This window comes from Acromyrmex echinatior, chromosome 13 (genome assembly GCF_024713525.1).
Source record: "Acromyrmex echinatior isolate Ae372 chromosome 13, ASM2471352v2, whole genome shotgun sequence".
NCBI classification, from domain to species: domain Eukaryota; kingdom Metazoa; phylum Arthropoda; class Insecta; order Hymenoptera; family Formicidae; genus Acromyrmex; species Acromyrmex echinatior.
The window spans coordinates 11,281,391-11,305,800 of NC_141864.1; the positions used below are offsets into that span (position 1 = coordinate 11,281,391).

The 24,410-nt window shown below is 31.4% G+C and overlaps 2 protein-coding genes across 6 annotated transcripts; one reads left to right on the forward strand and one right to left on the reverse strand.

Moving 5' to 3' along the window:
- Positions 1 to 263: 263 nt before the first annotated feature.
- On the reverse strand, positions 264 to 11,051 carry LOC105151531 (thyrotropin-releasing hormone-degrading ectoenzyme). Of its 4 annotated transcripts, none has more exons than XM_087412585.1 (15): positions 10,879 to 11,051; positions 10,020 to 10,236; positions 9,117 to 9,461; positions 8,224 to 8,406; positions 7,771 to 8,079; positions 7,351 to 7,534; positions 6,055 to 6,483; positions 5,059 to 5,263; positions 4,457 to 4,710; positions 3,025 to 3,215; positions 1,690 to 1,833; positions 1,357 to 1,521; positions 1,120 to 1,192; positions 865 to 969; positions 264 to 562 (listed from the first exon to the last, which is right to left on the reverse strand). In XM_087412585.1, exons 1-15 carry the CDS (start codon positions 10,898 to 10,900, stop codon positions 494 to 496), a joined length of 2,895 nt encoding a protein of 964 aa, XP_087268711.1. In that variant the 5' UTR covers positions 10,901 to 11,051; the 3' UTR covers positions 264 to 493. The 4 variants fall into 4 exon arrangements, with proteins under 4 accessions (XP_087268711.1, XP_011063598.1, XP_011063600.1 ...); XM_011065296.2 differs by having other exon boundaries at positions 1,690 to 1,854; positions 10,879 to 11,033; XM_011065298.2 differs by having other exon boundaries at positions 1,690 to 1,854; positions 10,020 to 10,133; positions 10,879 to 11,019.
- Positions 11,052 to 17,317: 6,266 nt separating this feature from the next.
- On the forward strand, positions 17,318 to 24,363 carry btn (buttonless). 2 transcript variants are annotated; one of them, XM_011065302.2, is made up of 4 exons: positions 17,318 to 17,607; positions 18,203 to 18,495; positions 23,994 to 24,151; positions 24,222 to 24,363. In XM_011065302.2, the coding sequence occupies exons 1-4, from the start codon at positions 17,318 to 17,320 to the stop codon at positions 24,309 to 24,311; spliced, it is 831 nt and encodes a 276-aa protein (XP_011063604.1). In that variant the 3' UTR covers positions 24,312 to 24,363. The 2 variants fall into 2 exon arrangements, with proteins under 2 accessions (XP_011063604.1, XP_087268712.1); XM_087412586.1 differs by having other exon boundaries at positions 17,318 to 17,601.
- Positions 24,364 to 24,410: the final 47 nt, after the last annotated feature.

Below are 24,410 nucleotides of genomic sequence, written 5' to 3' on the forward strand. Positions count from 1 at the left end.
GAAAAATCGTGATCATACATGGGACATCTTATATATATATGTATATATTTATGTGTGTGTGGTGTAGTGTGGTATGGTATGATATGGTGTGATATGGTGTGGTGTAGTGTGGTGTGTGTGTGTGTGTGTGTGTGTGTGTGTGTGTGCGTGCGTGTGTGTGTGTGTGGGGGTGTGTGTCTGATGCACATTATATATCACAATTTATAGTATATAATATTTTATCTTGCACTGGGGAGGGGAGACAGTAAATTATCAGCATACAATTTTTAGGAAATTTTCTTTATCTGACTCTAAAAATGTACATTTTTTTGTAAAATTATTTTTCATCAATAAATAAAAACTAATGTAGTAAAATTTTAGGTTTTGATCGCAAAGTCATGATATCAAAGTCTGTACAAACTGATCGTACTACAATTATTTGTAATTATTTTGTTCGTATTGAATAATCGCATGGTTGTACTGATTTGAATGAATTTTGAACATAGTATTTCCATTAACTTTGCTTCTTACAATCTATTGTCTCGGTATATTTTATAGAAATTTCTTCTAGTATCTTCAATGTCTGTAGAAAAAAGATTGGAAAATTAGATTTTAATATATTATTTTTTTTAACTGACAATAAAAGTTACGAAACGAATGGATTACATTTTATCCTATCTTATTTTTTTTTCATTTAAATAAGATTAATACAAATTATAGTATACTATATGTTGAATGCTATTAGCTATAATTATTAATTAAGAAAAGAGTACAAATGTATGCAAAAATGTGCAGATTTTAATACAAAAATAACTTCATAGTAAAACGTTTACCAAGTGCAAAATCCATTTCACTTTTTGAGCAACCAGACTCGAATATAATTACCTCGTTTTTCTCCTTTTGATACCACGCGACATTAGTCTGAACTCTATTAATAAGCTTCTCGATTACGGTGTCATATTTCTCGCTTTTGCCTTTCAGTTGTATTAGCTGACGAAAAAAAAAGATCGCAATTGTTATATAATGATTCGACACTTTTAACACTCGAAGTATATACATATACGTATATATGTTTCTAGAGACGGATATCGTTCACTTTTCGATTCTTGTTAAGTTCCATCACTCGTGCAATTTTCTTACCCACTCTATGTCCTCTTCTTGACGAATGTTTTTCGAGAAAGCATACAATACGTCGATCAAGGTAACATTTGCGCTGAAAGTACAGCGATGAAGATGTAATGAGCGTCAGACAATAATAGTCGGATGATCATACAAAAGGTAATTGATATTTATTAAATTTTTTAATAATTATTTTTTCAACAATTTGAAAATTATCAAAAGAGTTTTCTTGCCAATTGTAAACTTTATTTAACTTACTAATTATTATTTCCTTCTGTTGTGTTCGTGTTAAATTCATTCCAATGTTGAGTTATAAACTGTATTGCAACGTGATATCCGCATGGATTTAACGCAATGGACTTTAGAGCTATTTCTACATATTCAGACGTTACATTCTTTTGTGAATATATTGTGGACAGATATCTGGAAGCAATTATTATAATATGTAATAAGAAATTGTAATATATATTTAAATAATTATAATTCAAAATAGTATTCAAACGAATACCTATTTAACACTCTTTATATCGTACCTGTCTATTAAGAATTAATATAATTTCATTCTATCATGAGATGCGGAATGTATCTCACCTTTGCAACAGACTCGCGTTTGCATGACATCCCAATGCGAAGGCGAGGCTTTTCTTATCATGTACCGTTGATTCGTTGTATCTTTTCAGGAGTGCCAGCCATTGTTCTTCCGTTGTAACTTTCATGAGTGTGCAGTACGCCCAGCTACGAAATTCTTGTGGTAAACTAGTTTAACAGATAGTTTTACTGCTATCATAACAGTATCTAATACAGTGGTTAATTTAAACAGTAAAGGCCATTGCTCATATTTCTACGAAGCATTTAATTAATACTAAATGTATTTTTATAATTTTCAAATACATAATGTAAATAGTTCAAATAATAAATTAATTAGAAATATGTTAAGAAGAGCTACGAATCATAAGAATAGAAATAAAATATAAATAATAAGCAAGATATATTGAAAAGCGTTAAAACATATTACAACAAATTAAAACAAACGATGTTTCGATTCCGATCGGGTCATTCTCAATTAAACATGTATTATAATAAATAAAAAATCTTTAAGTAAAATATTTATATAAACATATTTAAAAAGTCAACGGCTAATAATAATTAAAAATTAATGAGAGGAAATACAGACTTCTGCTTTGATGTAGAAAATGGTGGCATAATTACATCCTATGATTATCGCATTGATATGAAAACGCATCTTGATGTCAAATAAAAAAAATTAATTTCTAGCAATGTCAGAATGGAGATTACTCGCTATTATCGTGTCGCAATAACAATAGTTTGATAAAAATAAATGAAGTCAATGTCAGTAAAAATGATGAAAAACTCAGTCTGTTAATATAATAATAGAAGGATATAAAACAAATGAAGATAATTGATATAAAGTTCATATGATATGTAAGAATAAAATAAAAATTAAAAATAAAATATAGAAAATCTTAGAATAAATAGAAATAGTCTTAAAGTTAGTTTACATATTCATAGATAGAGGTCACTCAGAATATAAAAACTTACAGTTTGTTCAAGTATTTGAAATTTCGAAACAAAATCAGTCGGATTGTACAGAAATACGTAAAAGAAGTAAGTTGCGATGGAACTTCCTTAAAATTTCAATCGGTAATGAGAAAAGAAAAAAAGTTAAAGGTACAATGGAGGGGATAGGAAATAATATGTTTTAGCGCTTTTCAATATGTCTTGCTTATTATTTATATTTTGTTTTTATTCTTATAGTTCGTAGCCATTCTTAACATATTTCTAATAAATTTATAATTTTCAATGTTAATATACTTAATTCTTAATGATTAACAAATCTTAAAAATGAGCAAATACATTTTGTATTAAATGTACAAATATTTACAGTTTACTTTGCTAAATACGTACGAGTTCGATGATTCGTTTTGTAGCATTTTTCGGTCAAAGTCAAGGACCGCCGTTAAACATGCTTGATAATCTACCGAACAAGCCGATTTCATTAAGTTAATTTCGAATTCTGTCCACAGCGTGGGATTCTTATAAATAACCGTCGGTGCAATCTTGCTGTACACTTTATTTATAAACTTGCACACGACGAACTGAAAAAAGTCAATTGAATTTAATTGATTTTTCGTTTAAATATAAAAGAGTAAAGAAAAATGCATATTAAGCTTAAGATTTTTAAACGTAAAATTATTCATAGCAACACATTTCTTTTCAATACACACTAAAAGTATCTATAAGTATAAAAAAAGCTCTGATGATCCAAAAGTACTTTTTTTAATTGTAATGAATTAAAATAATAGTTTAGAGGCTCTCTCTCTCTCTCTCTCTTCTGCTCTTTTTTAATTTTCTTTTCATATCGTATCTCGTCCTCTTAAAAAAGAAAACTGTCTACCGTATCGAGCCAATATCTCACCCTCTCGTTTCAAGATTCTGTTTCATCTTTAAAAACATCAAAGTGTTCTTGTGAAATTGCGAAGAAGAAGGTAAAGTAACCGGCAGCGATATTTATCGTAACATTATAGAGATCTGCGGTTGATTCGCACAAGAAGTAAGAGTAAGTAATTCCATTTATCCAGAATTTACGAGCAATAAACCGGGTGGATTAAAACGCAGAGATACGCCGCAACGTATTTATTTAATTTGGCACGTTAGGTTTACAGACGTGGAGTGCCTGAAGAAACCGTGGGGCCCGCCTCTCAACTCGCGGTGAGGCCTCTCCTCTCGTATATTTTTGCAATAATGGCTTCTGTGAAAAGGGAACTGTTACGGCAACATTGGTCGGCGCGAGTGCTTAATTAAATGTTACGTGCCTCGTATTTCGGTGCAAATAATGATTGAGTCCTCCGACCTAATTGAGAACGTCGAATCGTAACGACGGCCGATGGACCGATGATCACTTATATATCTGTCCCAGGGATAATCATACGCTTTATAATGCCATACTTAAGTCTTAACTGCGCGTAATAACGACATAAGCCAGAACTGCATAGCGGACGATTTAGATCGCGCGAGGCGGCGTCGATTATATCTCGCATATCTTATCGCGCCGCGACCGTATAAATTAATAATAAAAGAAAATGTGTTCGCCTTTGCAATCTCGCGCAAATCTACTTGGAAAGACGAGTGAACTTGACAAAGTCACAACTAGAATGTAGCAAATATACCACAAACATTTAAGGGCATTCCACCTTACTTCTTTACTTGTGTACGATCGTCTCTTTATACTATCGAAGAAATGATCGATGTTCATAATTAAAACAATTTATTGCAGTACAATTTATTGCTTAATATCGTGCGTAAACGTATAGCTTACCTTGATAACTTGGAATATTACCTTGAACAAGTTTGAGTCCCAAAGTCGATTTTGGATGGTAGTTAATAAACGCAACGCAGGTGTCCATAATATTATTCCACTTTCTTTTTCCATTTTCTCAAGAATATCCCACATAATTCTTTTATCGAGCAATCCGGCGTTAGTCATCGCAGATGAATCGGTTAGCACTTGAACTTTAGTTATTTCCGGTAGAGCTTGAAAAGATTTTGTCAACAATTTCCAGTTATTTATATCGTAGTTGACATGATATAACGCTGCAAATAACAGGACAATAAAAATAAATTATTAGTAGCAATAGTTTTATTCAGTAGTTTTATAAGTTTAAAGGTAGTCTCCGAAAAAATATTATAATTAATAAATTATTAATCCTTCTCGCTCGACGTTACAGTAAACGAAACTATTCTCGATACAACTTTACTATCTACGTTACAATAGTTACAATAGTGTGGTGTGACGATTTTTGAACACCCTATATATGAAACAAATTCTTTATGAATTTATGAAGTGGCTTGAGTTTATTTCCAAATTGATCCAGTTATTGGTAAAAATATTACTTTGTTATCTCCTTAATTGATCAGAGTATGTTAAGACAGTAATATTACCCGTTTGATTGATATTGAACAAAATCCACTGGTTGTTGGAAGTGGCCTGGCTCAAAGCAGTGTCGTTAATTTTCATGCGTTTCTTGACCATCCATGCCTTCGGCAGGGTATTACCAAATTGCTGTTCATTTTCGGTTGTCCACGTCAACGGGATGTGCCATAACTCTTCGCTCGTACTATTTAGGCCATAATGATAAAATCGATCCTAAAACACAAACATCGCATAATCGAGCAATTTTTATCGATGTCCATTATAGACATTTCATAATTATATTTCACTTTTTTATTTAATTTATCTTTTCTGACGGCTTTATTACAGTATTATAATGAAAATTATAAATTGCAGTTTTATTCGTAAAAGGTATCTGTTTAGAGAATATGTTTTATATTCTCTCTCTCATCAATTTTTATGAAAAAATTAATACATTAATTAATAATTTTGCAACATAAAGACGCAGCATAAACATATAAAATATGTAGAAGTGGAGTTGGAAGAAATTATTATATGATTACGTAGACAAATTATTGTAATATAAAAATTATTAATGTGTCAGCAATTTATATTTGTAATTATCTTCGGCTGAAAAATAAATTGGCCAAAAAAAAATTTTGTTATAAGATTTATATACCATATTCGATGTAAAATAATATTTGTATCAGTATTATATGTTTTTTAAATGTATTGTATTTTTAAATACATTTAATATAAAGTTTCATTAATTTGAAAAATTGAAAAGCCACAGTTAAATATGGAACCCATCAAATTTTTGAGAAAAAAAAATTGATTTCAGATTAATCGGAAAAAATTGAGGCATTTTGTATAATTTAATCGTTCTGTATAATTTAACCACACAACTTCCTTTTTTCTCGTTACGTTAAGAGAATAACGATTATTAATATCGTCGTAAATGCATTCCATCGATAAGTAATTTGTCGTCGACGAAACAAGATGAAGAAACGCGCCTGGAGATTGATCTGCGATAAAGAGCGGCGCACCTGCGTAAGCTCGATCGCACCGGTTTCTCGATTCTGTCGGACGTGCAGGACAGGGAGTCCGGCCTGATACGTCCAAGTTCGCATAATGTCCTTCATGCGGAACCCTGAGGAAGCCGGTAGCCCGTTCGCTTCATCGATCTCCATCTGAAAAGCGCTCCAGAGATCCTCTTGATCGGCATTGCGATAGTGATATGCGCGCATGTAGTGGCGCACAGACGAGAGGAAGATTCGCTCGCCCAGAAAATGATAGATCATGTGCGTCACGCAATTACCCTTGACGTATGATGTCAAATCGAAGACGTCAGTGAGCCTACTCATTTTCCTCAGATCAATATGTAACGGGTGTGCCGCTTCGCCGGCATCGTTATCAAATACGTCGTGACACTCGATCAGAAAATGGGTCTGCAGATTCCAAGATGTAGGCTCAATCTGGAAAATCAAGCGTTTTAATCACGATCATTGGTTAAATATCATAATACCATAACTATGAAATGTAATATGCGAGAAAATTAATTCTCATAAAATTATTAAAATACGATTTAAAAAATATAAGGTGAAAAAATTATTAATTAATAATTATTTTAAAATAATTAAAAATCAAAAGCTCATTTATCGACTTTTTATGTAATTTTCTACAATTTTGCAAAATTCTGCACAGCTCTTACGTAAAAATTAATATTTACATTATGTTCAGAAAATAGAAATAACTCGTTACTTGTAATGAAGTTACAATTACAAGTTACTTTTTTGATAACTTTACTAGTAACTGCGTTACTTTTTTTTGGTAACTGTAACGGTAACGAATTTTACAATTACTTTTATCGTCATTTTGCACAATTAAACACAATTCGATTGAACACTAGCCACTCATAACGCTTGAAATTAGAAAGCCCCTAGATCCGTTGTGATTGGTGATTGTCGATTTTCAAAAAATAAAAAGTAATGAAAAGTTACTTTCTCAAATAACGATAGCTGTAACGAGTTATTTTTAAAAATCAGTAACTAATAACGATAACTTGTTACTTTTTCTACTCAATAACGAGTAACTGTAACTTCTTATTTTTTAAAAGTAACTTTCTATTCCTTGATTATATTATATTAATATTTACATTATAATATTGAAGTATTAATATCGAAGTATTATTTAAAATCCAATTTAAAAAAAAAATCATTTTTTAATTTAAAAGATTGCTCAAAGATAATAAAAGACTGAATAGCAAAATTATTACATAAAGTGATTATAATTGGTAATTTTTAATTAACATTATTTAGAAAATTGACTTATATCCACTTTACTGCGTTTAATGCTAGGAATCCGAAAAATGAGGCGAATCCTTCTTTCAACCACACTTCGTCCCACCACTTTGGCGTTACCAAATTACCGAACCATTGATGAGCGACTTCGTGTGCCGCGATACTAGCTATTGACTTTTTGGACTCAATAATACTGTCATCTTTCTTTATAAGGATAACATCTTCTCTAAAAATATCAGTATAACTCATTAGTAGTATAACTTTTAATCTAAATTGTAATAAAAATTCTGTTAATTAGTTTGTACGAGAAAAACATAACATTTTTAAGTAATCACAATTACAAATTCTTGTTTAGAAAAATCTGAAAAATGCAAATTGTACTTGAAAAGGACGATATTTTTGAACTTCAAAACTTTTTACAAAAAGACAAAGTTGAGCATTGCAAAAAAATAATTCGTTTACCGAAACGTTAAGAGGCCCCAATTTTCCATTGCGGCGTACGCTAGTTCAGGAACTATGATCACATCTAGTTTATCTAATTCATAATAAAATCCAGTAAAATTCTGCACTACACGAAGAATTTTCGATATTAGGTCGCCTACGTATCTTATATCGTTCGCAATCTCTTTTCTGAAAAAGATCGTATGTGATGGTCGATCGGTAACAGCAACGTCGTAACTCGAAAAATCAGTGACCATAAAAGCAACCACATAAGTGGGCATACGGAAGGTTTTCTCATAATGGTCCCAAACATATCCCGGCATGCCATGTCTGAAGAAAAGGGAGATTGAATTAAATTCGGATTATCCTTTAATTAAACGTTGCGATTACAGGAATACAACTTTGCAGGGATCAGGGGATATAATAAGCGATACATATGTATGTTACAATTGCAACAGAATCGCTCTCTTTTACATTTCCTCGGTGAATTTGCGCATTGAGTTCGAGTGCGATCGCATGTTAGACTTTCTGCCAATCGAGATGCGAAACGGCGTTTTGATCCACGGCTCATCGAAGCATGGATAAGCTGATCGAGCGTAATCTGGAGAGAAGTTTGACACCGCTATCCATCTGGAAAAAAAACGTCTGCTTTCATATCTGCAATATGCAGATATGAGTTGCGTTAAATATAACATTGTAAAATAAAAATTGGAACTTTTGAAACTAATAAATTAACAACATTAAGGCTGGATTGTTTTTTTTGATAAACTTCACTCTCTTACTCTTCTAGTCTCTCATTCTCTTATTCTTTTACTCTTTTGTTTATCCACTGGATAAACATTATATTTTATTTGAAGATGGAACAATCGGCCCTAAATAAAGTATTTTTTAAAACTTAACATCAAGGACGGAGACTTTTGATTTTTTTGAGTGTGTGGAGTCATTCAAACGAGAGGAGGGAGAATTTCAAAATAACAAATATTTTATCTTTTGTTGTATGTGTAACATATATTTCTACACATGTGTGTGTGTGTGTGTGTGTGTGTGTGTGTGTATACATATACCCTAGTCATTGCTTTTTGTCAAATTACTTAAAATTTTTTAAAATTTGTCAAAAAAATTAATATATTTTTTTTAAAAACTAAATTCTGGATGTGGAATTCAATAGCCACAAGAGGGTCAAATAGAAAGCTCCATATCTTCCATGTAAGAAAGTTTCCGTCTATATTTAATATGAATATAGATACAACAAATTAAGAAATAAAAGCCTTAAATGGTTAAAATAAATCTTTAATGCTTAAATAATTCAGTGTGAATTTAACTAATAAATTATAAAGACATCACATTTTTGTATCAAATTGTAATACCTGGTTTCGTTTGTATTATGATCAATGTGTGCGCTCCTGAAAAACCCTTTTGGTTTTTGATGCAATAGGATCATATATTTTATGTGTAAAATGTAAATCTCTTCCGTTATCAATACATGTAAAAGAAACACATCGATAAAATCCTCCTCATCATCCAGTACAGCGTACGTGCTCGTTAACTTTGATGCGTTTGGTGAACGATATTCCTTCACGCTAATGTCTTGTATGAGGAGCTTACGGGCGTGAAATCGTATATGTTTAGTCGGTACTTTGGAATAGAATTGGATCTGTGCATCACCGATCATCGTGAAATTATTCTCTTCTAATATGGGCAGTATTTTCAAACTGCAGTAAAGAGAGAAAAAAATTGCGATATGACATTTAAAAAAAAAGCGTAATATATAAAAATATCTATCTATTTGTATAATTTTATTTACTCTAAATGCAAAAATATCTTCTATTTCTAATATTAATTTTAACCGTAGTTTGCCAATTGGAGGAAGTGAGATTGAGTGCTGCAAATATTTTAGTTCAAGTCTGTAATGTCAATCATTGATGATAGATATGCAGTGCGGACAGAAAAGTCAACATCAATCAGTTGACTAACACAGTGAAAATCTGTGTTAGTAAATCTATATATAATAATATATTTTTCAACTTTAAATATAAAATAAAAAATTTATTAACGCATTTATTTAAATATCATGTATACATATAACAAAATAAAATTAAAATATCTTCCTCTGTTATACTAGTTTTAATATTTGATAAGTTTTTTAAAAAATCTTAAAATTTGAGGAAACAGTCAAAAATTGCAGCGAATAGAACGTTTTTTTCATTTCTAGCATTTGAATAATCAATAATCGAAAAGATTATCGGAGATATGTTGATCGTCCTGCTTACGTGTATTCTAACGGTAAGATTTGATCAGACAGCCTTTCCAAATGAGCCATTTTACGAGACTTCCCACTGGTCGACCCCCTATGTCTACCATCCTGCCGATTTTCCATGCTCGAACTAACGAACCAGTAAATGATCATTGAACCAACAAAGATGAGTATCACCACCGCGATTCGCGTTCTCACTTGCCATCCACGATGCCTAACGTAAGCCGGAATTTCTAAAGCATGTTTCCATATAGTTTACAAAATTTTATTTACTTATTTATAAATTTTATTTATAATTATTCAACAAAATAAGAATAAGTAAGAATAACAGTAAACGTTGTAGCTATCAAATTTTAATCCTAATATCTCGTATGTACATAATGTCTGTTACTGTAACTTTGATTAAAATTAATGATACACAATATTCCATTGATTAGTCTCTATTATCTGGAAGAAAAAATTTGACAATCTGTTCGAAAAATATTTAAAAATGACAAATTCAGATAGTATTGCCAAAAAAAATTGGACAGTAAGTATCTCATTTTATCTGTAACTATCCAAATTTGTCCAAAATTTGTCCGACATTTTGATAATTTTCGAAGAAATTTAAAACGAATTCAAACACATTTAACCACATTTCGGACACATTTGGACAAATTTTTCCACCAGGGTTGACTTCATTTTTGCGAGAAAAATAATAATATGCTACAATTTTTATGAAAATACCGTGTTGACAAGTTATTGTATGTTGGATGATCCGCTTGATTCTTTTAAAATAAACTTTTAAATGTTTGTTTCTTATATTGCACTTATATTATAAATATATAAATTACATTTTTTAATAAATCTTTCTTTCGATGAAACCTTGCTTTTACCTTGCGTTGGGTTGTCTTCCATGTTTATCGGCAAGGGGTGCTATACTCCTGCAAGATTTAGCAATCGTACGAACATCGCCACGACGGGTAACTAGCTGCTACTGCGTCCGAAAAGCAGAAAACGCGTCAAGGGCTCGTGGTTCAACCAGATACGCCCGCCAAAAATAGAGAGACACTTGTACGCCATTTCCCTCCTCTGTACTTTACTCTGACGTTTACTGTCGATCGCTATTTGCCTGAAATTTTTTCGCCGTGACCGTTGTGACGACTTGACGAGTGCGCGTCTCGTTATGCAACGCGTCTTCAAGAATACACCAGCAGCGCCGTCATCTCGCGTTTATAATTTATAGGCTTCCGGTAAATACTCGAAGAAGAAGTTCAGGGACGTTTCGCTCATTAATCATTACAGACACAACAAACAAAATTGACTGATTGACAGAAAACAATTCTTTCTGATCTTAAAATATGAGCAGATCATTGTAAATTTAAAAGTAATGAACATTTAATTACTTCTCTAGCATTCTTTGGAGTGGAATCTTACTTTAAAGAGTGAAAATTAAGCCAGTCTTGAAAAAGAGAGAGACTTAATTTTCAATCTTTAAGAATAAGATTTATTCTAAAATTTTAAAGAGTATATATATATATATATATATATATACAGTGATGGCAAAAAGTCCCGGAACGGTCAAATATTTCGAAAACCATCGGTATTTAAAAAAAACGCTGAAATAAGTGAAACGATTTTTCAAAAAATCTATCTTTTGAGGGAGGTTAAGACCCCCCACCCCTAAGGGGGCACGTGGGGCACGAGGGGGGTCGAAAATCTTAAATGGCAACATAGGTCGAGTGGGGGCTCATTTGAAAGGTCTTCTCAAGACGAATCCAAAACACTCCGCATAGAGGGCGCTGCGTTCACTTTTGGCGGGAAAATGCAATTTTGAAAATTTTTTAGTCAGAGACATTAAAAAAGTTTAGTGTTTCGATAATCACCGGAACACGTGAAACGATTTTTCAAAAAATCTATCTTGATGGTGTAGTAAAATCCAAAACACTAAGCATTGAAAACATTACAATCATTTTTCGCAGATTGTAATCGTATCTGTTATATGAAAAACGGTTCTCGCAAGTGAAAATGACTTTCGCGACCTATAAGCGTCTTGGTTTACCAAGAATAGTAAAAGCTGGTTTTGTTCCGACACTATAGGTATTGACACAAACTACTTACAAATTGTATTTCATTTTTAATTCAAATTACAAAATCATTATTTTATAATAATTTTGCATTTATTTAAAAATGCCACTAAGTATTACCGACCGAATTATAATCCTTAGAATGCGCGGTTTTGGTGACCAAATTCGATCTTACGAAGCAGTCGCAAATTTGTTTAATGACACCTATCCGGAGCACTATCCAATTTCTAAGTCTACTGTTTATCGCACAGTTTCGCGATTTAAAAGAACAGGTTCTGTTGAAGATGAACCCCGATCTGGAAGACCAAAAACTGCTAGCAACGACGATACAGCATTAGAAGTTCTTCAGAGTGTTATTGAAAATCCAAATAAACCTCCGTCTAAAATTGCGCAGGAATGCGACATTAGTCGAAAATCTGTGACAAATATCTTAAGAAAACATCATTATCACCCGTATAAAATAAAACTCGTGCAGGAATTATCAGAAGATGATTATGACAGGAGAGTTGAGTATTGCGATGAAATGATGACGCGTGTTCAGAATAATCGTCAGTTTTTATATTGGGTTTGTTTTTCCGACGAGGCTACTTTTGAATTAAACGGATCTGTAAACGGACAAAATTGTAGATATTGGTCAGATAGCAATCCGCGTTGGATGAGAGATTCTCATACTCATAATCCTCAAAAAGTAAACGTTTGGGCTGGAATATTGGGTGATCGTATCATAGGGCCATTCTTTATTGATGGAAATATTAATTCAGAAAACTATTAGGTGTTGGAATTAATTCGTAGCGTTTTACAAGTGATGGGAAGTACTTTCATTAATGTATTTTTTAATGCTCATGTGAAATAAATAACATTCTTTCATTTAAAAACGCTACGAATTAATTCCAACACCTAATACGTTCGCCTTTTGACTGCTCAAATCGTACCATGTCTACAAAACATAACAAGAGATGCATTTGAAAATGTTTGGTTTCAGCAGGATGGTGCACCAGCTCATTATGCCACGACAACGCGTAATTTTCTAAACCAAACATTTATTAATAAATGGATTGGTAGAAGAGGTCAAATTGAATGGCCACCAAGATCTCCAGATTTAACGCCACTAGATTTCTTTTACTGGGGTTATCTAAAAAGCAAGGTCTACGAAACAAAACCAGTGAATCTTGACGAATTAAAGGCTCGAATTGTTGAAGTGTCGAATTTAATTAAGAAATGCTTCAAAACGTAAGGGAGAGTACGTACAATCGATTAGCACACTGTCAAGAGGTTAATGGATATCAATTTGAGCATTTGTTGCATTAATTATTGCACGCAAAGTGAGAGGCAAGGGGACTCACTTAAATCAAGCACCCTGAAGAGATGTAAATCTGACCGTGCAACCTCCACGTGGTACATCTCGGGTAATGCTGATGCTGGCAGTAGTTCCGACCCATATTACATTATAAGATTTTACTACATCAAGATAGATTTTTTGAAAAATCGTTTCACGTGTTCCGGTGATTATCGAAACACTAAACTTTTTTAATGTTTCTGACTAAAAAATTTTCAAAATTGCATTTTCCCGCCAAAAGTGAACGCAGCGCCCTCTATGCGGAGTGTTTTGGATTCGTCTTGAGAAGACCTTTCAAATGAGCCCCCACTCGACCTATGTTGCCATTTAAGATTTTCGACCCCCCTCGTGCCCCACGTGCCCCCTTAGGGGTGGGGGGTCTTAACCCCCCTCAAAAGATAGATTTTTTGAAAAATCGTTTCACGTATTTCAGTGTTTTTTTTAAATACTGATGGTTTTCGAAATATTTGACCGTTCCGGGACTTTTTGCCATCACTGTATATATATTTACAAAATATAACAATCATATCATTTAATCAAGTACATTTTTAGTCTTTCGTTATTTATATCGGATTTGGATTGACAAAAATTTTGACATAAACGAAATGTAAGCTTCCTTAAATTATTGTATATTATAATTTCTTGCAATTTATAAAACAGTTTCTTTTCATTCATTATTTAATATTATAATTATCAATGATTTGTATATATCATCAACAGGCAGTTAATTCCTTCAGAAGACTGATTGGATAATCGCGACGGATATGTGGGTGTTTAATGTATACTTAATGTGCTACGACTACGGTCCGTAAATGCGTGGCATTAGTGTCGCTAACTTTTGAATTAGTTGCATGAGAATCCTCGTTTGGCTGCTGATGAGAAAGCCAGACACCTACATTCATTGGATTTATATTCGAACTGAAGACTCGACTGAGAGCCTGCAACAAATGTTCATTGTGGGATCTTTTTTTTTTCATGTTACGTCCCACGAAACTTGGAGAACTTGATTTCATAAAAAAAAAGCTTTAACTTATGAGATATTGTCTATTTCTAAGCATCTTCTTTGAAAAATAATACTCGTAGGAAAATGCAGTTTATGTCTTTTAATTTCTATCTTTAATAAACTGTAAATCGGTCATTAAATAAAACTAAAAAGTTTTATAAAAAACGTTCATTCAAAGAAACAGAATCTAAAATTAATCTGAACAATGCTTATTGATATCTCTGACGTTACGCGAGCTTCAAAAATTAAATTGAATGTGTTTCAATTCTTACTTGGTACGGAAGACTTTGGAGAGACTAGCTGCAAAACGAAATTCAGGAAATGCGTTTCCGAGCGGGCGTTCCCTCGCAGACCGCTTGGCACCGCTTCACAGCTAGGAGTATCTCATATTTCAGGGAATCTCGCTTCCTGTGGCGATAGCCTAGTATGAGGTAACTTTCGATGAGATGGTGGGCCTCTCGTCGCATCTCTTTCGGCATCGTACGCGTGTAAGCCGCATTCGGAGGAGGTGCAAGCGTCCGACAGAGGAAGCCAAACAATGCCGATGACTAATGGAGACGCGTGACCCTCAAGGAGTCGACCCTTCGAAACGTGCCGTGTCGAAGGGCCCGGCCGGGGCCCCATCCACTCATTCTCTCACTCTCGCGCAGCCGTCACTTTTCGCTCCTTCCCTCTTTCCTCCCACCACCCTTGTGTTTTCTTAGGTGGGCCTTTACCGAGATTGACTTCTCGTTGACGGAGTAATAGCCATTCTCAATGAAACACCGACGATGAATTCGTGAATGAATCGGCTCGACAAAGAAAACAACTTCATTTCTTTTCTCCGCATTTTTCTCCGCATTAAATATATATATTATTAATGTGATTCTTGCAATTACAATAATTAAGTTACATAGAAAATAGTTTATTTTATTTGTATATCATTCTAAAAAGCATATTGTTAACATAAATAGAAGAATCAGTCATTTATTATTTAATTTAATATACCAAGAAAATTTAATTTTTCTAATATTATATTATATACATACATTGTTTAAATTATTTTATGGATTAAAAATGTAATTATTATTTTAAGGATTAAAAATGTTTACTATTGTGTCAATTAATCGTTAAAGTTTTTCCTAAAGTCTCTGATTAAATTTATTTTATCGATATTATTTTCTTTGTTAAGGAGCTAAAAATATTTACAAACTGATACTTGCAAGTGATTTTATAAATCAGTAAAAAATCAGTTAAATTTATGTGAAAATATTGAAAAAATGAAAATAAAAATAAATGTATTAGGTGTTGGAATTAATTCGTAGCGTTTTACAAGTGATGGGAAGTACTTTCATTAATGTATTTTTTAATGCTCATGTGAAATAAATAACATTCTTTCATTAAAAAACGCTACGAATTAATTCCAACACCTAATATAATAATTTATATGTATGATAAATTAATAAATAATAACACAAGTTTGAGAGATTCATATTAAATTTTAAAATATTTTAAAAGAAAATTAAATTTGTGTAATTAAATTTTGTTGAAATCTTATACAAGTTAGTTATTAAAAATGTTTATTCTAATCGATATGTTTAAGTAATCTTGAGCATATTTTATAAGATTCAATTTCCTTCTTTTCGCTAAATTTTAAAAAATTTAAACATTTTTTACAATCGTGACAACCGAAACGAATGATTTCCTTCTTTCTAATAAAGCATGACACTTGTCTCATAGTCGGAAGTTAGTATCGTATTTCAAAATGAGGGAAGAAATCTGGATTACGTTTGATAGTGCTAGATGAAATATATGAAAGAAAAAATATATATATGTATTAAAATAAGTAAGAATTTCAAACTTTGATAAAAACACGAACTAGTTATAACAGTTTTTCTTAATCTAATTTTAATCAATTAAAAAATTATTCGGAAATTTGGAGACAAAAAATACAAACTTATTTCAAAATATGTTTTAATTTTCGTAGTAGATTTACATATTGAAAATAAATTTAAATACTAATTATCTAAAATATATTCTTAATTGGATATTGTTTCATCCAAAGTTTGACACTCATAGAAAGACAGCATTGAAAATTTATCGGCACGCGGATAAAACAATTCGCAAAAACAGCATTTCACATGCGTCATATAAAAATTCTCTTAATCCCCGTCAAATGTAGAGTTTAGAGCAAAAAACTCAGCGGTTCGGCCACTTCGTGTGTCACCATTTCGAATTCTTTCGCAAACGCCGACCAGTCATTTTGGTTGCGAGAAACGATTCACGCTCAGGGATTGGCCAAAAGCTGAAGGAAATGTAGGAAAGAAGATTACGGAGCTTCTGTAGCCCTACTCCTACAACTCTCCTCCGACGTTCTCGATATTCTCCATGACATTCTTGCTGCCCTATGACGGCGCCATCACATGTGCTCATTTGACATTTCCGAGTAAGCACTAACGCAATTCGCATCCATCCGCGCGCGGAGTGATTCTACGATGAATCTGTGCTTGCCTATTAATAAAATTAGTGACAATTAATAGATATTATTAGTAATCTTACCAAGATAAATATTAATAGTAATCTTACCAAGAAAATATATATAAGAACCATAACGAAAAAATACGAGCAAAGAGGCTATTGCAATATTTAATTTCTTTTATAGTGTTCTATGTTCTAAAAGATTCTTTTCTCCGAGCAAATATAAGTGTAATTAGAATCTTGTATATCTTTCCGCTGTTTTTTTAAGCATGTACTTTTATAAATCAAATAAGAAAAAAACAAACGTTAAATGAATAAATAGTTATTACGGATTGACTGCTGATTGTGTTATAGTTGTTTTATTCTTGTTAATCTTTCTTTGTCAATTCTTTGTAAAGATATTCGTATAAAAAATTCGCGTACTGACATTGTCAAAATCTTTATTCGTTACTATGTTGTGTTCGAAAGACACGATTGCGTACAGTCATCGGACATCCGATAATTTCGAATTACCACCGATCCTACCAACACCATCATCTTTTCATATGGAAGGGCAGAATACAAGATCAACAACAGATTGTGAGACCACACCGTGGTACCACAGGTGGTCTTGGAGCAACCCATCAAATCCTTGCAGTGGATTTGACATTGCAACTGACGAAACCGCTCGTTTAATCCCGCCGCCTTACGTCGTCAATTTTCTTCAAAACACCGACAGCAATCAAAATTATCGCACGTGCAGGTAAAACTCCCATATGTTATACATATAAAAAAACTACTAATGGACTTTTTTGACACTTTGTTTATTTAATATTTAAGAATTTAATTTATTGAAAATTTTAAAATACTCTGAAGATAACTCTTTAAGAAGCACAGTATACTTCAGTTGCTCTACTGTAACAATGTTGAAACTGAAATATTAATCTTGTTATATATATAAAAATATTATATTTTATTTTGTATTAAAACAAATATTTCACTTCAATAAAAAACAAATATGATTATATAATTTCTCATAATTTCTAAAATTATATATTAGGTGTTGGAATTAATTCGTAGCGTTTTTTAATGAAAGAATGTTATTTATTTCACATGAGCATTAAAAAATACATTAATGAAAGTACTTCCCATCACTTGTAAAACGCTACGAATTAATTCCAACACCTAATATATATATATATATCTTTTATTAACTTATTATTATATATAATTAATAAATGTTTCTATTATAATTTATTACTTTTTCAATGATTTTTCATATCGTAAGATTGTGTAATTATCACTGTAATATACCTTATTACATAAATGTGTATTGTATAACGTTTAATTTTTGTAAGATGGGAGCAATATTCTCAGCAAGATGCAGCAGATTGTCATCTGATAATCGAGCAACTGAATGGAAAGGAAGACGAGAAGCCTTTGAGCAAACCTGAAGATTTATTATTCGAAAATAATCAAAATCGCCGTGTGACGACAAACACGGGGACAATGTTTCGCACTTGGGACATGCCTCATTTGCAGAATATAGACCTCGAGAGCAAATATCAATCTTGGCAGGATTTGCAACATAATGAGAATCATGCGAATTCGTTGTTTGGAGAAAATACACGTTCACATCAACGAGAACGAGGTAATGTGTTATTTCTTCATCAATTCTGAGAGATCGTATTTTATAAAATAACATTTATATTTTGTGTGTATGTGTGTGGGGGGGGGGGAGAATATATACATATATATATATAATACATACATATATATAGGGTTAATCATTATAATGTGTCTAAAACTATATTAAACGGTTATTACTTTGTAACAAGTAGACCGAACAAAACAAATAAAACACTATTTTTTCAAAAAAAATTTTTTATTTTTAAAACCTAATGTATTACATAACCTAATGTATTACACACCCTTTTCCTTCGATAATTAATGCATTCATGCTGACACTCATAAACGGATTTGTATAACGATTTAAACGAAATTGACGAATTTCTGCTATAAAATGACATTTCATATTTGTTTTGTTCGGCCTTCTTGCAAAGATAATAATACTAATAACCATTTAATTTAGTCACAATCCTAATGATCCCTGTATATATAGGGTGCACTATATCGGGGAGACGCTACTCGCTATTATTTAACTACAAGTTGTTCGCGGAGCTGCGCTAACAAACATGATCATGACTTCACTAATGATAGCGTGTTACGTCATAACTGCGCGTTATAGACGTAGAGTGCACACACACATGGAGGAAAGCCCTTTACATGAGACAGGCACCTAATATGAGATAACGACATTTCTGCTAATAAACATTATCTATTGATTCCACCATGAATTTATTGCTTTTAGATTGAAAACTATTTAGTGAAGAATTCATTATTAAATCATGCCTGTAATCATTGTCAGAAAAGATTTTAAAATTTGGATGCCTTCAAGTTTCATTGAGATGAGCCTTTAACCTCGTTTATTATTTTATAAGTAAATATTTGGCAATAAATTCTTTATGTAGTGATAAAGTAAGACCGTACTAATAGAAAAATATGCGATATGTTGAATTGCTTAATTACAGAAGTTAGATTTGATGATCATAATATTAATAAAGCTTGGAAATCGTAATATGAGATACCCAGGGTATTTCTAATATGAAATACCTTATGCTCCTATGTCATAGTGAAAATCGTTGCTAAAGTATAAATATGATCGTACAATAATAAAAAGGACAACCGAAATGAACCAGAATGAATCGGAGTACCCATTTCTGCGACATTTAGTTCCAACTACTTGAAGACGAGTTCTGAGTACAATCCATGTTCATTTTTCGCGCTGGCAATTGTTTGTATTTTAGCAACATTAAATAAAGTTTTTTAATTGCAATATTGTACTTGCGTTTTATTATCGATTTCTCGGAACATCTCATATTAGGAGCACAATTTTTTGATTTTGTGATTTGCTCATTTTTATATTTCTTTAACTCTTACCGTACAAAGTCAGATCAGTGACTGAGCGATTCTTGTTCGTACAAGTTTCTTTGAGTCTTTCGATAATTATAAATTATACTACATTTTATTATTTTCCAAAATAAAGTTATTTATTTTAGAAAGTCAATATTTATTTTAGAAAGTTGAAAGTATGTTGATGAATTTTTCGAGATTTCTTGAATTATTCTGAATAGATGAAAAAAACGGACGGATTCGATAGTGTCCATATATTTGGATGGATGAGATACCAAATTGTATCTTATATTGTAAGGGTTAATTTAAAAAAAAATAAAATTTGAATTAAATTTTATGTAATATTATCTTAAAGCTTAAATTCTCTTCAAAATGACATATTATTATTTTAAATTCTGGCCATAGACTTCTAGCATTTATTCAAAAATGAACTCAATAACTCATGATAGGAGCCTTTTCTCTATACATATATGTACATATGCATGTATACAAGTTATTAGATTAAAATTATATTTAAAAAAAAACTATCTGTCATTCAAGTAGAAATCGATTATAACTTGTTGGAAAATGATTTTAACTCAATTTAAATTATTTTGAAACAATAATTAAGCCATTGTTATATGAATTTTAATAGCTCTGCACAGCTGTGCATAATACATTAGGTTGAAATCTTTTGAATTATAGCTTCAACAGATTTCCGACGTAAATCATTGATAATACAGTTAGAAGTTTTATGACTTTAGTGTCGCCAATGCGGCTATAACAGGCCCAGTACAATCTAAATGTTTATCGGATGTCTAACTTCTGGTATACATCTTGCATAGTAAATGTCATTGTATCACACGCTGATATTTAATGTATTCTGTCTACACTGTTAATTTTGTTGAAAAGCAAATAAATTTTGCGTTAAAAATTAAATTTTAATATAAATTGAATAGAATAAATAAGAAATCAATAATAAAACTAAAATCAATTAAAATTAAAATTATATATATTCCTTTTTTCATGAGAAATCTAACATATCTAGATTGCATTATAAAATAATAAAAATTAAAGAAAGTATTAATTAAGAAAGTATTATAAACAATAATAGGGACTAAAGTCGACCCAAAGTCGACACAAAATCGTTTAAAAATCAAGATTTAGCAATTCACTACTTTACTTCAAACATTTTTACTTCAAACTACTTTACTTCGGCTGCGGTCGATTTAAACGCTTTCAGTGCTTTCAATAGTTCTATTTTTATTTTACATCTAATGAACGATAAAGACAGAATGATGATTAGAAGCACTTAAAGCGCGTGAGCATTCGAATCGACTATAGCCTTCATATCAATGCTTTGGAGCATTCTTGATTGGTCAATTCGTAAAATTCTTTTTTCTGATTGGGCAACGAAGTATTTGCAGCGTTAAATGGATCACACCTTAAATTTAAGATATAATATTTTTTTATTTCCTTGTTTAGAGACTTCTCTAACAATTACTTTTAAATTGATAAAATAATATAAAATTTTGATTTGATAAAATAATAAAATAATTAAAATATTTTAATACGATAAATAAAAACAGCCTAAAAAACGATCAGAGCTGAGTCTTAGTAGCTAATAATATTTCTGTAACTTTTTAAAATCATATATTTATACATCAATATAAATCTTATTTATTATATGAATATCATTATACATTAACTTGCCCCATATTTGCAAATTAGTGGCATCAAAATGTTAGCTTTTGCTACTTAGATATTACTCTCGTATTACTCTAATAGTGGCCATCGATGCGGGCTATAGATTATGAGAGATTTTGCGTTTGACGTCAGCTAGCAATTAAAGTCAAGATAGCGGCATGGAAGCAAAGTTAAGGACTTCAAGAGAGCGAAAAAGAGAAAAGGAAAGACTCTCGCTCTCTCGACAGCCACGTGTTGCATTACGGTAGAAACGTGCTTCTAGCGGATTTCGCAACCGGGTGCATCAATGCAACGTGCACTGATGCATCGTACATGCGGCTATTTTCATCTAAGGCCGACAACAAAAAGTTGCCGACGAGCCGCGAAATCTTACCGCGGAAAACCATACGGCAAAAAGATCGAGATGATGAGTGCGTTATGTCACCATCCGGAATGGAGAACTGGATCGTTCTCTTAATGCGAACGGGAAAAGTGGGAGAGGAAGGGTTCACATCGATACCACCTGAAGAGAATGTTGTCTGAAGTTTCGTTTCTTTTTAATTTCATTTTATTGTATACTGAAAATCAAGTGAATATAAAGTAAAAATACTTTTAATTAATGGACATGAGCCTATTGTTCGACGAAATAATAAAACATTTCAAATATAAAGCTTTTAATGGCATGTACGATTCTAAATAAATTCGTTATTAAAATTTTTATTATAAACAACAAATTTATTTAGAGTTGTATATGCCATTAAAAGCTAATATTAAGCTTAATATTAAAAATTTCATACCACTTTAGTCAACACGAATTGGGTCATGTCTACTAACTATCAAGTCTTATAACTCGAGAAGTTAATGAAAATGAACTTAATTATAGTGTTTTGGAAAGCTCTCGGGGTAAGCTATAAGAATATGTAATGAAAAATAGAGAGTCCCATTTAAAAAATTAAAAATAATTTTACCTTTACAACGTCACCCAAGATTAAAATAATGATATCACCTTATGTCTTCCTCGAAGTTATAAAACTTTTGTCTGAAACATTTTTCTCTAAAATGTACTGTTCAAGAGAAATTTGAAGTCATCATTTAAAATGGGACACCCTGTGTGTGTGTATATATATATATATATATATATATTAGGTGTTGGAATTAATTCGTAGCGTTTTACAAGTGATAGGAAGTACTTTCATTAATGTATTTTTTAATGCTCATGTGAAATAAATAACATTCTTTCATTAAAAAACGCTACGAATTAATTCCAACACCTAATATATATATATATATATATATACACACACACACAATATATACACACATATGCATACATATATTAGATTTGAGAAAAAGTGCGGAATTTTGTTTTAGCTCAAAATTATATACAGAATATATTTATTGCGAAATTTTTGTCTATCTGATATGAAAGCTTAAAGTTTTTTCTTGAAAATTAAGAAATATTAGAAAATTAAGAAATATTAGAAAATTAACTGAAACGTACGAAAATTATTATTGTTTAACGATTTTTTATTGTTCTATCGTCTCTTCAATAAATTTAACTTTTATATTGAGAGAATTCTTTGAACAATTTGCGCACTCTGAACAGCGCCTATTCTCTCGAGCCTATTCTCTCATTTTTTATTTTTTATTATTACTTTTAAGTTAGAGAATCGTGATATTCAAATTTTAAAATTTTTCCTAAAAATTCCTTTTTAAAAAATGTTCATACGACTTTTTATCAAGTTACATATGGATTAAATAAACGAGCATTCTCTAATTTTGATTGCTCATACTTCCGTAAAAATGATCGTACCGTAATTAATAAAACAGATTCTTAATGTTGAAACGCTCTATCAAGTGTAATTGCCAATTTAAAAAAAAATAGAATATATGTACTTTTGAACTAAAAATACGATATTACTATCCATTTTTCCATTACGCAATGATTACATAAGAATAATAATATCACATTTTTAACTCAAATTTCTATATATTTTACATTTAAAAAATTAGTATGATACTATAGAGCAATGTTTTAGTTTTAAGAATCTGTTTCTTAATTGCAGTACGATGATTTTTAATGAAGTTATAAGCAAAGATCAGAATGCTCCTTTTTATTTAACTCAAAAACAAAAAATCATACATTTTTAAAGAATGATTTTGTGTGTGTGTGTGTGTGTGTGTGTGTGTGTGTGTGTGTGTAAAGAAAATTACAAGCTTTCACGATATAAATAGTCGAAAATTGTCGCACATTTTTTGAGCACGTGACAGATCCGCAAAGTGAGATGAAAAATTTTCCTTTTCTTCACAGCTCAATTTTTCAATTTTCTATATATAGAGTGAATCGGAATCGTTGAACCAGCTTTTTACCCTATGAGAAAATTATCGACTTCATACCTATTGGATTATAACGTGCGTGCAATAAAAAACTGGTTCAACGACTCTGATTCACCCTGTATATATAGAAAAAATATATATATGTATATATTTTTTCATTTCTATTGATTGTAGAAACAACGAAAAGAACAAGCGATAAGCCGCGGAAAGAAAGAACTGCTTTTACAAAGCAACAGGTCAGACATCTTGAATGCGAATTCGCACATAGTAATTATTTGACACGTTTGCGCCGCTATGAAATTGCTGTAGCATTGGATTTAACGGAACGTCAGGTACAATATAAATAATTGAATAGAATACAGAATTTTTATGTTTTTTCATCATTAAATATATTTTTTACAGGTGAAAGTGTGGTTTCAGAATAGACGTATGAAATGGAAACGGACGAAAGGAAACACGACAAACGTACAGGAAGCAACCACTGTATCGTGACATATATTTCTCGAATTCGTTATTCAATATATTTAGATTTCAATTGTACGTAATTTATATTTGTGATGATTGTGGCGTAAAGAATTGCGTGTTTACTCT